At 46.3% G+C, this 13,079-nt stretch overlaps 1 protein-coding gene across 1 annotated transcript in view; it reads right to left on the reverse strand.

The window, feature by feature from the left end:
* Positions 1 to 1,542: 1,542 nt before the first annotated feature.
* Positions 1,543 to 13,079, reverse strand: part of M1AP (meiosis 1 associated protein) — a 14,825-nt gene continuing 3,288 nt past the window's right edge. Inside the window, exons 2-9 of the mRNA XM_008938315.1 lie at positions 11,755 to 11,937; positions 8,407 to 8,581; positions 6,292 to 6,465; positions 4,783 to 4,933; positions 3,055 to 3,196; positions 2,295 to 2,501; positions 1,982 to 2,137; positions 1,543 to 1,683 (exon numbers count right to left, since the gene is read on the reverse strand). Coding sequence (XP_008936563.1) covers positions 1,543 to 1,683; positions 1,982 to 2,137; positions 2,295 to 2,501; positions 3,055 to 3,196; positions 4,783 to 4,933; positions 6,292 to 6,465; positions 8,407 to 8,581; positions 11,755 to 11,937 — 1,329 coding nt within the window. The remainder of the gene's footprint in view (positions 1,684 to 1,981; positions 2,138 to 2,294; positions 2,502 to 3,054; positions 3,197 to 4,782; positions 4,934 to 6,291; positions 6,466 to 8,406; positions 8,582 to 11,754; positions 11,938 to 13,079) is intronic.

Below are 13,079 nucleotides of genomic sequence, written 5' to 3' on the forward strand. Positions count from 1 at the left end.
GTTGGCGTGCTTCCCCGGTTCTGGAGCTGGCTCTCCTGCCAGGTGCTGATCCACAGATGGGATGGCTGGTCACCCTGTGCCTGCTGCTCTGGCTCTGCTCTGGCTCCCTCTCTGACTGGGCTGCACGGCTGGGATGCCCCCTGCGGCACATGGAAGACTGCTTGCCATCAGGTTCCAAAAGTATTTTTATACAAAATTATTTTAATATTAAAGTCTGTGTGTCTCAGAGTGAAACATTTGCCTATGGCGTGTCTGGGCTGCCAGACGTGTGGATGGGGAGATGCTGGTGCAGTGCTGTCGAGCCAGGCAGCCTGGCTGAGTGGTGTTCGCTCAGTGGCACGTTCATGTCTGTGCCAAAGCTAATGAGCTAAGAGGAGAGCGTGAAGAAAAATGTGTGCCAGGTTCAGCTGTGGATAGGAGGCCCTGATGCCAGGGAATTGAGGGGTATGAGAGTCAGGCTCACAGGTACTTTTCTGTGCTGACTGGGGCACAAGGTATTGTGATGACCTCCAGGCTGGACATCAGTGCACACTACAAACTACAGGCAGCACGTGAACGTTACAGTGAGTAACTTTATTTTGAAACAGCTTCTCAGAATACAGTAAGTAGAACACAACCCCCTGCTGGTGCTTGGCACCCAGGGAGCCCTGTGAGACCCCCTTGTCTTGGCTCAGTTGAGCTGCCCCCAGCTTCTGCCCTGCCAGAGGCAGCTGGCCTGTGTCTGCAGCGAACAACAGGCAATTGCCCATGTGAGCCCGGGGCAGAAGCTCTCTGAAAAGCTCCAGGCCAACCTCTCCCACCTTCTGAACCCTGCTAAAAAGTACTTGCCACGTTGGCTTGCAGAACATCCCCATAGGCACAGATGGGCCACAAAAAGGAGAGCATCCAAGCAGCAGTTGGCTAGGAGAACGGTGTTGTGCTGCAGCTCCAGCTGCAGTGAGCTGTCACTGTGTAGGAGCCAGCCAGGGCACTACACTGGCATGGCACTTGCTACAGACCCCTTCATGAGCTGGACAGCAGGACCAATTAGGGGAGCAAGCAAATCGGGATCATCAAGGGTAGTGCTGCTGCCAGGAGGGCAGTGTTCTGGGCTTTAAGATAAAATTCAAAAGCTCTGTTTTATGCCTGTTCAAAAAAGCTTCGGCAGGATGAGGGCAGCTTGACGTTACTGCCTACTTGTCTGACTTCCTCACTGCCCCGCCTGCAGCTCCTCTGTGCCCACTGACAGCAATGTGTTGTTCGTGGCCTGTACTAACCTGGTCTCAGACACCAAAATTGGAGGTGTCCTGGTGATGCGTGCTGACAAGGATGGAAATACTGGGATTTGCAGGGGAGAGCTGGCTCTGGACAGAGGGCCCTGGATTTGCAGACTTCCTGCAGACTGACTTGGTGACTAACAAAACCATAGAACAACAAGGAGGAACAAACGATAGGAAGTGCCTGTCTGACCAAGGCCAAGCTCTGTGTCTTGCCTGATCGCTTCTGGCCCGTGCAAAGGGCCTGGCAGCTGAGCAAGATGGCAAGTGACTGCATGTGAGCAGTTCACTGCAGGAACTCCTCGTACTCCTTGGGGAGCAGGGAGCGTTCACAGGAGTCTCTTCTCACTGCGGCTGGTCTGAATGTGTGGACAGGAGAAGCAGACATCAGAAGGGGTGTCACTGTGGCTTTGGCTTTGCTCTGATGCTGTAACACAGGGACAAAACACAAATACACATGGTGGAAGGAGGTGCTGGCTTGTCCAGCAGCACACCATCCAGCAGTGCCCGCCTGTGCCAGCTGCTCAGCACCCCCCCGGCAACTGCGTGGGCTTATGCTGCACCCACCCCTCTGCTCTGCCAGCTGCACGGGGACGTTGCCCCTGCCACATGCTGCCTTCCCCATACTGCCAGGGCACCGGGAGCTGCCCTCAGCCCTTGTGTCGGGTGCCGATCAGAAGGGCAGAACAGAGACTCCCCAGGCTAGACAAAGGCAAGAGACGGACCTGCCTGGGTTGATGCCGCTCCGGTCGCTGGTCCCTGTGCTGGGCCTGCTGCCTGTGCAGAGGTTTGTACAACATGCTTTTCAGGTGTTTGTACAGGTTGCTTTTTAGGTGCAAGGGGTTATATGCAACTTCCACTTCCAGGCTGTTCAGGGCACTCTGCTCAAACAGAAGAAAGAACCTAGTGGCCACGAGATGTGACGGGTAGAGGCTGTGGGGTTTGCTTGGGGGGTTTGTTGGTTTTAGTGTTGAGGGTTTTGTTGCAGGGAGTGTGGATCTTTTCCACAGATACTGTGCAGGGCTGTCCGTGCCTTACCTCTACAGGGCCGTGCACGCTCTCAGGATGTTCAGCAAGGAGGGCTGGAAAGGTTGACGGCAACAAAAGCTCTCTGGTGGCAACTGCTTTGACAAGTAGAGTGGCAGAGTCGGAAGGAATAATGACATAGTAGGAATGCACCACGATGTTCCAGTTTGGACTCGTGTTCTGTGGCTCACATTTAGCCAAAAGCATCCACTTCCTTTTCTAAATGGGAAGAGCCAAAACTGGCTGTGAACAACAGCTGCTTCCTTCAGCTGTAGGAGCTCCTGGGTTCAGGAGCAGAGGCAGTCATCCACATCAGAATAAGAACACTATTCTGCATTATAGTTGAGGATAGTATTTTGTTTGATTGGGTTCTTTTTTGATTGAATGCAAAACAATTTTTAAGAAAAACATCCAATTTTGCTTCATGACTTGTCAGTAATGGGAAGTCCTTCACATCCTAAGCCTTGGTTAATTATTTTCATAGCTAAAGGTGCACGTCTGAGTCCAACCCTGACTTTTGCACTTCCTACCTCCAAACACTGGATTTCAGATAGGCCAGAGAGTCTTCCCTAAGGTTTGATGTGCTGCAGCATCTTTCCAGTGGATGCACTGGCTGGAAGGATTTACAAGCCCAACTCTGGCCCATGAGATGAAGCTGCAGCTTCTGAAACATGTTTTCTGGTGCAGACTAGACAGAGCTTACTAGATGTGCACTAACTATTCCTTTCTGTGTCAACCCTTCCCTGTGGGACTGCAATATTCACACACTCACCAGAAGACTGTGGCATAGGGCATGGAAACTGTGCTGGTTTATCTCCAGTTCATCCCAGTCTAATTGCCAGCAGCTTGTGGGCTTGATGATGAAAGGCAGGCCGTACAGTACAGACTCACAGACCCCTTCAGACTTCAGAGCCCTGCAAATACACAGCTCGTGTTAATGAAGCACATGAAACATGAAACCAGCAAAGAGACTCTACCCTGGGAGATGACCAGCTTGGGAGGCTACAGCAGTACCAGCTGCAATGCTGCTACAAGCACTTAATGTCTGTATTGCTGTGGTCCGTCACTATGAAACCCTGCAGAAAGTCCAGCTGCAGTGAAAAGAGGATTTCTTGCTTGTTTCCAGATTCCCTTGTATCTGCATTGACAAGAGCATGCGAAGGAGCAAATCCAGTCTTCATTCCTTTTGTATACAAACCCAATGGTGGATCTGGCCTCTTGGGCAAAAACTCACCCAGGCAATTTCATCTCTTCCTATGTGATTTTTACAGGATCATGCTTATCCTTTACTTAAACAGGCACATGCTCTGCTCCTGCCCAGAGCCAACACCTCCCCACAGACCCCACTACAGACTGTAGGGTACGTGGTGCTCCTGTACATGGCACCTTTCTGCTCTGTGACATGGCGCTACCCAGTAGCTTCAGTGCTTTGTCTGGGGCCCATTTATACACAATTACTGAGTGCTCTTCAGCTACTGACAGGATGAGAGTCATTTTAAGAACAACTGTATTGGTCAGAAATGACACAATACATAAAGCTCAGAAAAGACACTAGAGAGCATCACTCTTCTTGTTATGCTGTTTCCCAGCCATAGACTGCTGGCAGGAAGGCAAATACCTTCTTATGGTTAGTCACACAGCACTATATGAGGCTTTATTTGCTTTTTTACTACTAGTCAACTAGTTAGCTCAGGTTCTGACATCCAATTAATTGCTGTGGCCTCATTAGGTAATGAGAGAGCAGCAGAATCACATATGGAGCAATGGCTGCCATCTACAGAACTTCACATTGGAAGGAAACAACTGTTCCACGAATAACATCTGTGGTGTTATCTCTGTCCTGGTTTCTCTGGGGCAGAATTCCAGGCCAGCCATGGTCTGCAGGCCATTAGCAGTTTGGAGTCAGCTAGGGCAGCTGCCCGAACGTGGCTCACAGGTGTATCCCTGACCAGAAACGTCATGCTCAGTATAAAGGGGGAAGTTTGCTGGGGATGGGGGGCCTCCTGCTTAGGCTTCTCCTGACCCTGTTCCTCTTCCTTCTCCTGAAGATGTCTTCCTGTCTGTTGTGACTGCAGCATGTGAGTGTAACTTTGAATGCTTTCTATTTGTATTATTTTGTCTGTTTCACTAGATCTGTTCTCATTTCATCTCCCAGGTCTTCTCTCCTTTTCCCAATCTCCCTTCTCTGCTTAGGGAGGGGTCATGGGTGACAGAGCAACTGCTGTGGTTTAGCCCCAGATATGGACTAAACACAGACACACTCATAAAGTGCTGGTGTCATGTTAACGCCGTTTTTGCCCCTGCCCTCCTGTCTGCATGTGTGGGATGTGCTACTCCATAGCACTGAGAGTTATGGGGGTGGAGGGCACCTTACATCAGAGTTGTGCTCACTAGCACTTTGGGTCCCCTGGTGCTTTATGGTGGTGTTACTAGGTTACAGAAAGAGCAAAGGCTGCTGCTATACCAGCCCTCCAGTCACCAGGCCCCTAACAACACTTACCTCACAACCTGGAGTTTATACAGCGCTGTCGCTGGCCAGGCTGCCATCTGGCAGGGGGGGTTCAAACCCGCTGCTCTCACGGTGCCATCAGCCATCCCAGAAAGCAGAGCTGGGTCGAGCAATCTCTCCTGCAAATCACACTTCAGGCACACTAGGTAGGAGAAAGACATTGGCTTCAGCTGCTGGAAAGAGCAATGTTTAGCACATGGCATGCTCAAAGCACTTACAAACACCAAGTTAATGTTTTCTAGCAACAGCAACTATTAAGGGAAGAACAATGCTAAAGCCTGTGACACAAGGCAACTGTCTATCCCCATTTTACAGACCAGGGGAAATGCCACATCCCTGGCACGTTAATGAAACAAGGATTGGCTGGTAACTGGGCAGGCAGGTTCCAGTTCTGGCAATTAGCAGACAGCTGTAGAGAGAGCAGAAGCATGTTTCCCAGTGCCACACTGGGTTCAGGGCCACATGTTTCCTGCCAGCTTTTCCATCTCTGTGTGTGTGTGTGTGTGTGTGTGTGTCAAAACCCAGCACACAGGTGATGCTAGCTCTGGTATGACATGATATGTAGCTGCAGACAATTCCTCTGGCCTTCTATAGATTTCTTGAGTGTGGGAAAGCAAGAAAACCTGACTGCAGTATAACATGGTTTGTCTCAGTAGCATATGAAATTCAACGTTACGATGAAGGAAAATCCACCTTTCACAAAACAGCATCACTGCCTGTGCTGGCCCTGGGTCAGCAGGTGGGCAGTGTGGTTCTGCTGTGAGGGTGGTGGGAGCTGCCCACAGAGCGGGAAGGCTGGAGTGGGTGTGCAGGTCCCCCTGGCAGTGCCACGGGGCAGTACAGGTACAACAACCTGCAGGAAACACCTACGTCTGCTGCAGCTGTTTTCAGTGCTCAGCCAAGGATGGATTAGGGATTTGGACTTTGACTAGTAAAGGAACAAAAAATTACATATTCCTTATAAATTTTCCCATGAATTATTATAACAGTTGCAGCCCCAGCTAGAACATTAGCTATTTTAGTGCTAAATCAATAGATATAAATAAAACCCAAGTCTTAAATAAAGACAGTCTTTATTTAAGTGCAGCTCAGCCACGGGCTTTTAGTATCAAACACAAGGCACACAATTTTTAGGGCTATAGAGGTGAGCCAGAAGGTCCTTGGCTCTCAGTATGTAAGGCCTCTTTTACCTCGACCCAGTAGGCTACAAATTTGCTTATTTTCAAGCCATGTTTTTGCTGCAGAATGGAGATTAATAAAATAAATGGATGCCAAAAATAGCATCACCAGCCATGGGACATGGCAGCAACCTAGAAGTGTTCTAAGCAAATGGCCCCTCTCAGCTTGAGACAACAGAAGCACTAGACAGCTTTCAAAGTCCCCAGAGACCTCTTCTGAGTCTCTAAATGTGAGGGAACGTGCCCACAGAACAGGCTTGGGTAATCTTTAAGGATGTGGGGCTTAGGAGCTCCCTGCAGAGGGGGAGAGAGAATGAAGTACTTGGGGTGGTCCTGAGTACAGGGGCATGGCTGAAGCCTCCTGATGGCAGGAGGAGATGGAGGTGCTCTCTCTCTGTGCCATAGTCATGCAGCCAAGTTTTAAACAGCATCTCCAAGCTGATGGCATTGTCCTCTATGGTTTGCACGTCGATGTCCATTCCCAGGATTTCAATGTCTGCAGGAAAATGTGAAAAATCAAAAATATTTTCAGCCATAGAAAAGAACATTCTTTGCATTTTCCACTGCACTTTATCTCCTTAGTCCCTCAAGTCTTCCACATAAAAAGTGCTTCAGAAGGCATTACTACAGGAATCACAGCATGTCTCTGTGATGCCAACCCTCTTAAAAGGACAGTGCTAGAAGCTGAGATGCTCCACAGGCCACACCAAAACCCTTCTCATCAGCCAGGTGGGTGGACTGGCTGCTATCATCTTCAGAAGACTTGTGACTGATGCAAACCATCCTTTCTGTGGTCATCTTAGCACTGTCCTCAGAGACTCTTCTCACAATTTTAAGCCATTTCCTCCTTTTCCCTAAGCAAGGGACACTGAATACATGATGCTAAGAGAAATAAGAGACTGCAAAACTGACGAGCTACGTTAATGGGGGGGTTTTGTGATAGTGATGAAAAGAACTGCTCCTTGTACAGAAGCTAACTGTTACTTTGCAACACGGCCCCACGACTGATACACTGAGCAGCCTCAGCACGTGTTTAAAGGAGCAGCTAGTCACAGACCTGAGAACAACAGAAGCAAAACTCAAACTGGACCTGAGCAACACTCAGGGCTTGTTTTGACATTACTGTTCAGGTGCTGCTTGGTAACACAGCAATTCCACAGCAGAACATCCATCCTTGCAGATACAGCAACAGTCAAAACTATCCAGCACCATTACATATAATTTCAAATGAGTGAAATGCATAAAATTGAGAGGTTTTTTTAAAAGAAATTGAAAGGAGAAAGTAAAAATGTTTTCAAGGACATATAGCAAGTATTTAAACCACCATGGTGGAACTGCAGGGCAAATGTGTATGATCTAGCAACAACATTTAAGAATGGAGAAATATAGGCTGGACAGCAGAGTTTTTGAGGTCATAAACGCTTGCAAAAATAAAACCCTTTAACCCCAAATGCCTCCAAATAATAACTCAATGATGCGTCCAAATGACAAACTAGCATAAAGTCTAGCAGATTAAATACATCATTAAAAAAAGTAAAAGTGAAAAAAAAAAAAAAGAAAGATGAACAATTTGCAAAATGTGTAAGACATAATAAACCCATTTGTAAACTCAGAGGGAAGAGTCAGCCTGGAAGTGTTAAGAGTGTCACCATACAGGCAGGACATGAAACAGGTACTCCCAGAAGATTAATTTATAGCAGAATAGCCCTTTTTCCCCAGTGTGTTTGCCAGGCCAGCTGGGGGCTAAAATACAGTGCTACATCCATCTGCAATGAGAAATCTTTTCTTTATGTGCTAACATTTCTACTTTGCAGAAATGACACTATGCATCTGCTCCTACATTTAGAAAGATTTAAAAAAAAAAGACAGAAATTCCTTAATCTCTCTCCACATGGCAAATAATCTAAGACTAATATAATGACTGTAATTCTTCAAATGGTCCCTGTAAGTGGCCTGCCTGCTTCTCCTTCCCTCCCTCCCTCCTGCCTGCCTGCTTCTCTCTCCTGGCTATCTGCTCCAAGGATTTCGGTTGCCTCTGCCTGCACCAAGGAACTTTTGATCAGCCAGTCAGTGGTCCAGGGTGGTGTTCAGCAGTATGAGGGCATGTGTATCTGAGAGTGTGTTATACCTACAAACTCTATGCATTTCTCTCTTTACTCCCTCAATAAATCCATACTGCACATTAAGTAAGTTTTGGATAACACCAAGAGATGCAGTAATGAAGTCTATATGCTTGTTTTGCCTCAGTGTGATAAAGCCCCAGAGAAGTGCTGTGGTACAAACATTTTGCTGTTCCTCCAGTCATAGTAGTTCCCCCTTACATGAGTGACACTAAATGTCACAAAGTGGCATATATTGGACAAAAACACAAACTAGGAGCTGTCCTGCTGCCCAAAGACATAACTTCCCTGAGGACCCTGTCTCTTATACTCACCACTGCTGCTGGGGTCTTCTGCTGAAATGCACTGTTCCACATCCTCAGGCTCCAGAAAGTCTCTCTTCAAAACCTCAATGACTTGTATTCTTCGCAGACTCATAAGGTCTATATCTTTTAACTTCTTTTCCAGCTGCTTTACAATTTCTTTGCTGGCCTGGCTAGTCAAAATTGTGATCTGAAACACAAATCAGAGTGTGCAAGAGCTGCCTCTCCCCAACCCTCTCTTGCCAGGCGATTATGTCTGGTCTGTTTCAATAGCACAGGTCTCACTATGTAGCGAGGAGAGAAATCTTGCTAAAATATCTATTCAAAAAGAGATTTAATTATTTTTTGTTTGTTTTGCACTTTGGCTTCTATCTAAGCCAACATGAAATGTACTGAGAGGTTCACTGCAGGAACATCAATGGGCTTTGTGCCACTGCTGGAAGAAGATGGACAACCCACAGCTGTGTTATGTTCTGTGCTTTGCAAACAGCATCAGTGAGCCTGTGTGTGTAGGAGGGATTCTGTCTGAGGCCTGCTGAGGGACTTCCTGTTACTGCATCAATTCTAGTTCAAGTAGACTAAATTTGACCTCACTTGAGGGCTGAATGGGATTTTTTCTTTTTTTAAAAGAAGTATATAGTCTATCCTAAAGATATCTCTTAGGAGAGCAACAGCAGGTGTGAGTTCCACCTCTCAGTTTTGATGTAAAATTAAGTGACTGCAAAGAGTTGCCTCATCATTGACAGTCTTCAACAGATTCTAGAAGCATGTCAGGCACGTTCAACACCAGCTTCTACCCTGGAAGAGTAGTTAGGTGAGAAAGTTCTGAGTTCTGACCTTGCCTGATTTTTAATGATGGTGAAGTAGTGAGTCTCTCAGCATATCTGTTCACTGCACCAAAGGACTGTTTAATAACTCTAAATAAAGGATAAGGGGTATTTTAGGTAAGGCTGATAACAAATGTCCTGTAGGGAGCATCTGGGGAAACTGAGCAGTAGCACTTCACAAATGAGTTCTGCTGCAAAGATGTGAAACGACTCCAGCAGAAGTGACAGTTCAGGGGTTAGGGACTGACGTGATGGGCTGATGTCCACATCCAGGCAAGAAAGACCCTCCTGACTGATTTTCACCCAGCATCTGGCCAGCCTTGGGTGGGAACTGATGAGATCACTACCAGATGCCCCCACCTTCCACATTAACTTGAGGTGGGACAGAAAGCTTTTCTTCCTATTGCAGACTGGCCACATTGCCTGCCCTGCAGCTGCTGAGAGAGCTTCACTGATGCTGGTGGTTCTTTCCCTCTGAAATCACGATCACAAAAAAGTAAGAATTTTTAATACTTTTAACAAATATTTTAAATGATTGCAGGTTCTAATAAAGTCTGCCTCCTGTGTTTATTAGGCAGCTAGGAATATTCTTGCCTCTGTGGTTTAACTGTTAGGAAAATGCACATCTGCCTACAGACTACGCCTGATTTGCACAAGCAAATTGCCAGTGTTGCTCTTGTACTATAAATACCAGCCATTGTGTTTTCATGCCAAAGAAAGTGTTCTATATAACCCTGATGCCTCTTGAGTGCTTGCCTTTCTGCTCACGTATGCGTGTACTTCATTAACAGCTTCCAGTATCCTACTGCTTCATGTAGTCTTGTCCTGCCCTTCCTGTCTCTTCCCACCAAGCTGCCCGAGACCTGTGCCCGACTGCATTCATCGGGCACGGATGCACCAACACGAGACACAAAGCATCAAATTTTGGTGAATAACAAACACTTTGGCTAAGTCTTATATCAAATCTTAACTGCAAAATACTTGGATCAACTGACTTATGGGGGCACTTAGCTAAAGCATGAAGCTTGTGAAAGAGAAGGAAGAAACTGCATTGGTAGAACCTGATGCTCATCCATCAAGAAACAGACAGAACTAGAGATTTCCAAAAATCAGATCAAGAAGGGCTTATTTTTCTAGTCTGTGCCTTAGGGTTCAATGGAAATAACACCTCTCTGTTCTAATCACAGAACAGTTTGGGTGGGAAGGGACATGTCAAGGTCATCTAGTCCAGCCCCCCTGCAGTGAACAGGGACATCTGGAACAAGACCTGGAATGTTTCCAGGGATGGGGCATCGACCACCTCTCTGGGCAACCTGGGCCAGTATTTCACTAATGCCTTAAGGTACCACAGAAACAGAATTGCTACTTCACAGTGGACTAACAGAAAATGCTTGTGGAAGAAGTTAAGTACTCGATCCCAACACATGATCAACCTGATACAGTTGAATTTAAGAAGGTAAATGCCTGCTTTAACTGGCTTATGTTATCTAGACTTCACTTCCAAGTGTATCTTTTTTCCTTTATTCAAAATACTGTATCTGAGCAAAACCATCCAAATGCCTTCTGAGAAAAGGAAATGGAAATCAAATTTTGCATAAAAAATGCTCATGATGAACAAAATCTCTGTTGCTGAGGTATCTGAAGCAGAAAGATGCCTTTTTTTCAGAAACATGGCCCTTTGTAAGGGTGAAATAACCTTCTGTGATCACTGGCTTTGTTTTTCAACAAAGATCTGAGAACTGTAGCTGTTCTGCACAGTTCCTGGCTGCTTTGATGGTGCCTAGTCACTCTCATATGGAAGATGAAGGCCACCCCTTCAATCCCAATAGGTCTGTGAAACCACCTTTTGTTGGCATTTGTAGCAGACTGAATTTCATCCATAGGTTAGGCTTAGGCAACATGCAGAAGTGGAAGAAAGGATTGCTGGCTTGGAGAGCAGTCCTTTGCCCTTGAAATTGTCCACAGAACTAAACTCTGAGCTAAAGTTTCCTCAAGATAGGCGAGTATGATGTGGTGGTGCCTTTTGGAAGCCCTCAGTACCCCTTCCAGTACCTGTGCTAACCCAGTGGAGGCGCTCACTGTGAGTGAACTGTGGACAGGCTTTCAGGTGTGATGGGGACCTTTGTACAAACATCCTATTCTATCAGGGAAAGACCAAGACATAACTGCAGAACACAGCTATAGGCTGAAAGGAAAATCATGTCCAAAAGTACTTTCAATGTCTTTGCTTTTGACATAGCTCTTCTCTGAAAGCAATGAAAATAAGCTAAAGAAAACCATCAGATCTTAAATGCCTAGAAACTAAATTAATTTTTTTTTTATTCTGAAGTCAGTGTCTGTAAGCAACTCAAACCTGAATCTGTCTAGCTTCCATGAACATTCAGAGGCTGACACATTTTGGAGGGGTTTTTGAGGGCTTATTTTCTTAATTCCTCTCTCCCTCCCATGGGCCTTAGCTACCACAGACTCATCATAATGTGCTAACAAGTGGCAAGTCTAGTGGATGGCTCCCACTACCTTCCCAACATTTTCTTACCTCAACAGAACTATTTGTTAAGCCTCCTGCTGCAGTGTGTCTGCTGTATTGTTTGAACTGTTGCAATCCATCCTGCACAGCTTGTACCACTCCATTTCCCCCCTGTGGGAAACAGCCTTCTCCTGGTAGCAAACGGAGCTCTGAAAGGCAGCCTTGAATTCGTGCAAGGTTTTCTTTCACTTGCTGCAAAACAGTATTCCATGAAATTAAATGACTGGAAATGTCAAGCTTATAATATGAAATATTTTTCCATACTGTTGAAAGAGGACTTTGAATTCACAGCACTGAGACAAGACTGGGGCCAGGAGCCAAGTCATAAAGCAGTGAACAGTGACATGAATCAAATCCAGCTGATTGTTATGCTGGTAACCACATGTAATCACTCCAAGTTTTCTGCTGTCTACCTGCTTCTAGCCAAAATGTAGCAGTTCAGTGTGCCACTCTCTTCTGACCCTGTGTAACACAGAGGCAGAATGTGAGTTGCTGAGGTGTGTGAGATCCCCAGGCCACAGCCACCTCTGCCATGTCTGTACTCCTTTACTTATCAAGCTGTAAACCTCTGAAACGTGTTCAGGAGAGTTTCAAGTCAGACTGTGGCAACAGGTTCAAAAAGGGGTTCCACAAACTCAGGGATAACAGATCCAGAATGAGGTAACAAGAGGAACAGTCTTGAGCGTATCCTCTGTCATTCTTTGTATAAGAGCTGTGGAACTAGAGGAGTGTGAGGAGAATGAACTGCAGAAAGTGATGGGGCTGGGGCACTCCCTTCTGTGACTGGGCTGGTGGACTTTGGTCTGACTCAGGAGGGCGTTTCTTATGCTCTGGTACTGCTTTTTTAGGACATTAGCCATAGTAACGATTATCAAAAAAGGAAACACTGATGGAAGGTCTGTAGCCTCTCCTGCTTCAAAGATGAGCTACCAGAGCAAGTGTTAGAAAGGAAAATTATTCTACAGCTGTCATTTATAAAAATGTTTTATTACTTCAGGCAACAGCTGTCACTGTACAATGGCTGCCCCAAGGACAGCTGGTCTGACTCATTATCGTAGAACCATAGAATCCTTTAGGTTGGAAGGGACCTTCAAGATCATCAAGTCCAACCATTGAGTCATTAGGGCTCTAAAGTCCTCTGCTAAAACAGATCAGAATCTGTCAGGGTTGGAAGGGACCACAAATTATGGCAAGATGAACATTATAAAGGCACAGATCATTAATCCAGTGCACTCTACTATGCTTTGTGTCAGTCTCATGGATTGGAGGATACTGGGACATATTCTCCCTGCCTGCTATCATGATTTGGATTACTTGCTGTCCAGGGCTGCTGA

This window comes from Merops nubicus, unplaced genomic scaffold (genome assembly GCF_000691845.1).
Source record: "Merops nubicus isolate BGI_N331 unplaced genomic scaffold, ASM69184v1 scaffold12224, whole genome shotgun sequence".
NCBI classification, from domain to species: domain Eukaryota; kingdom Metazoa; phylum Chordata; class Aves; order Coraciiformes; family Meropidae; genus Merops; species Merops nubicus.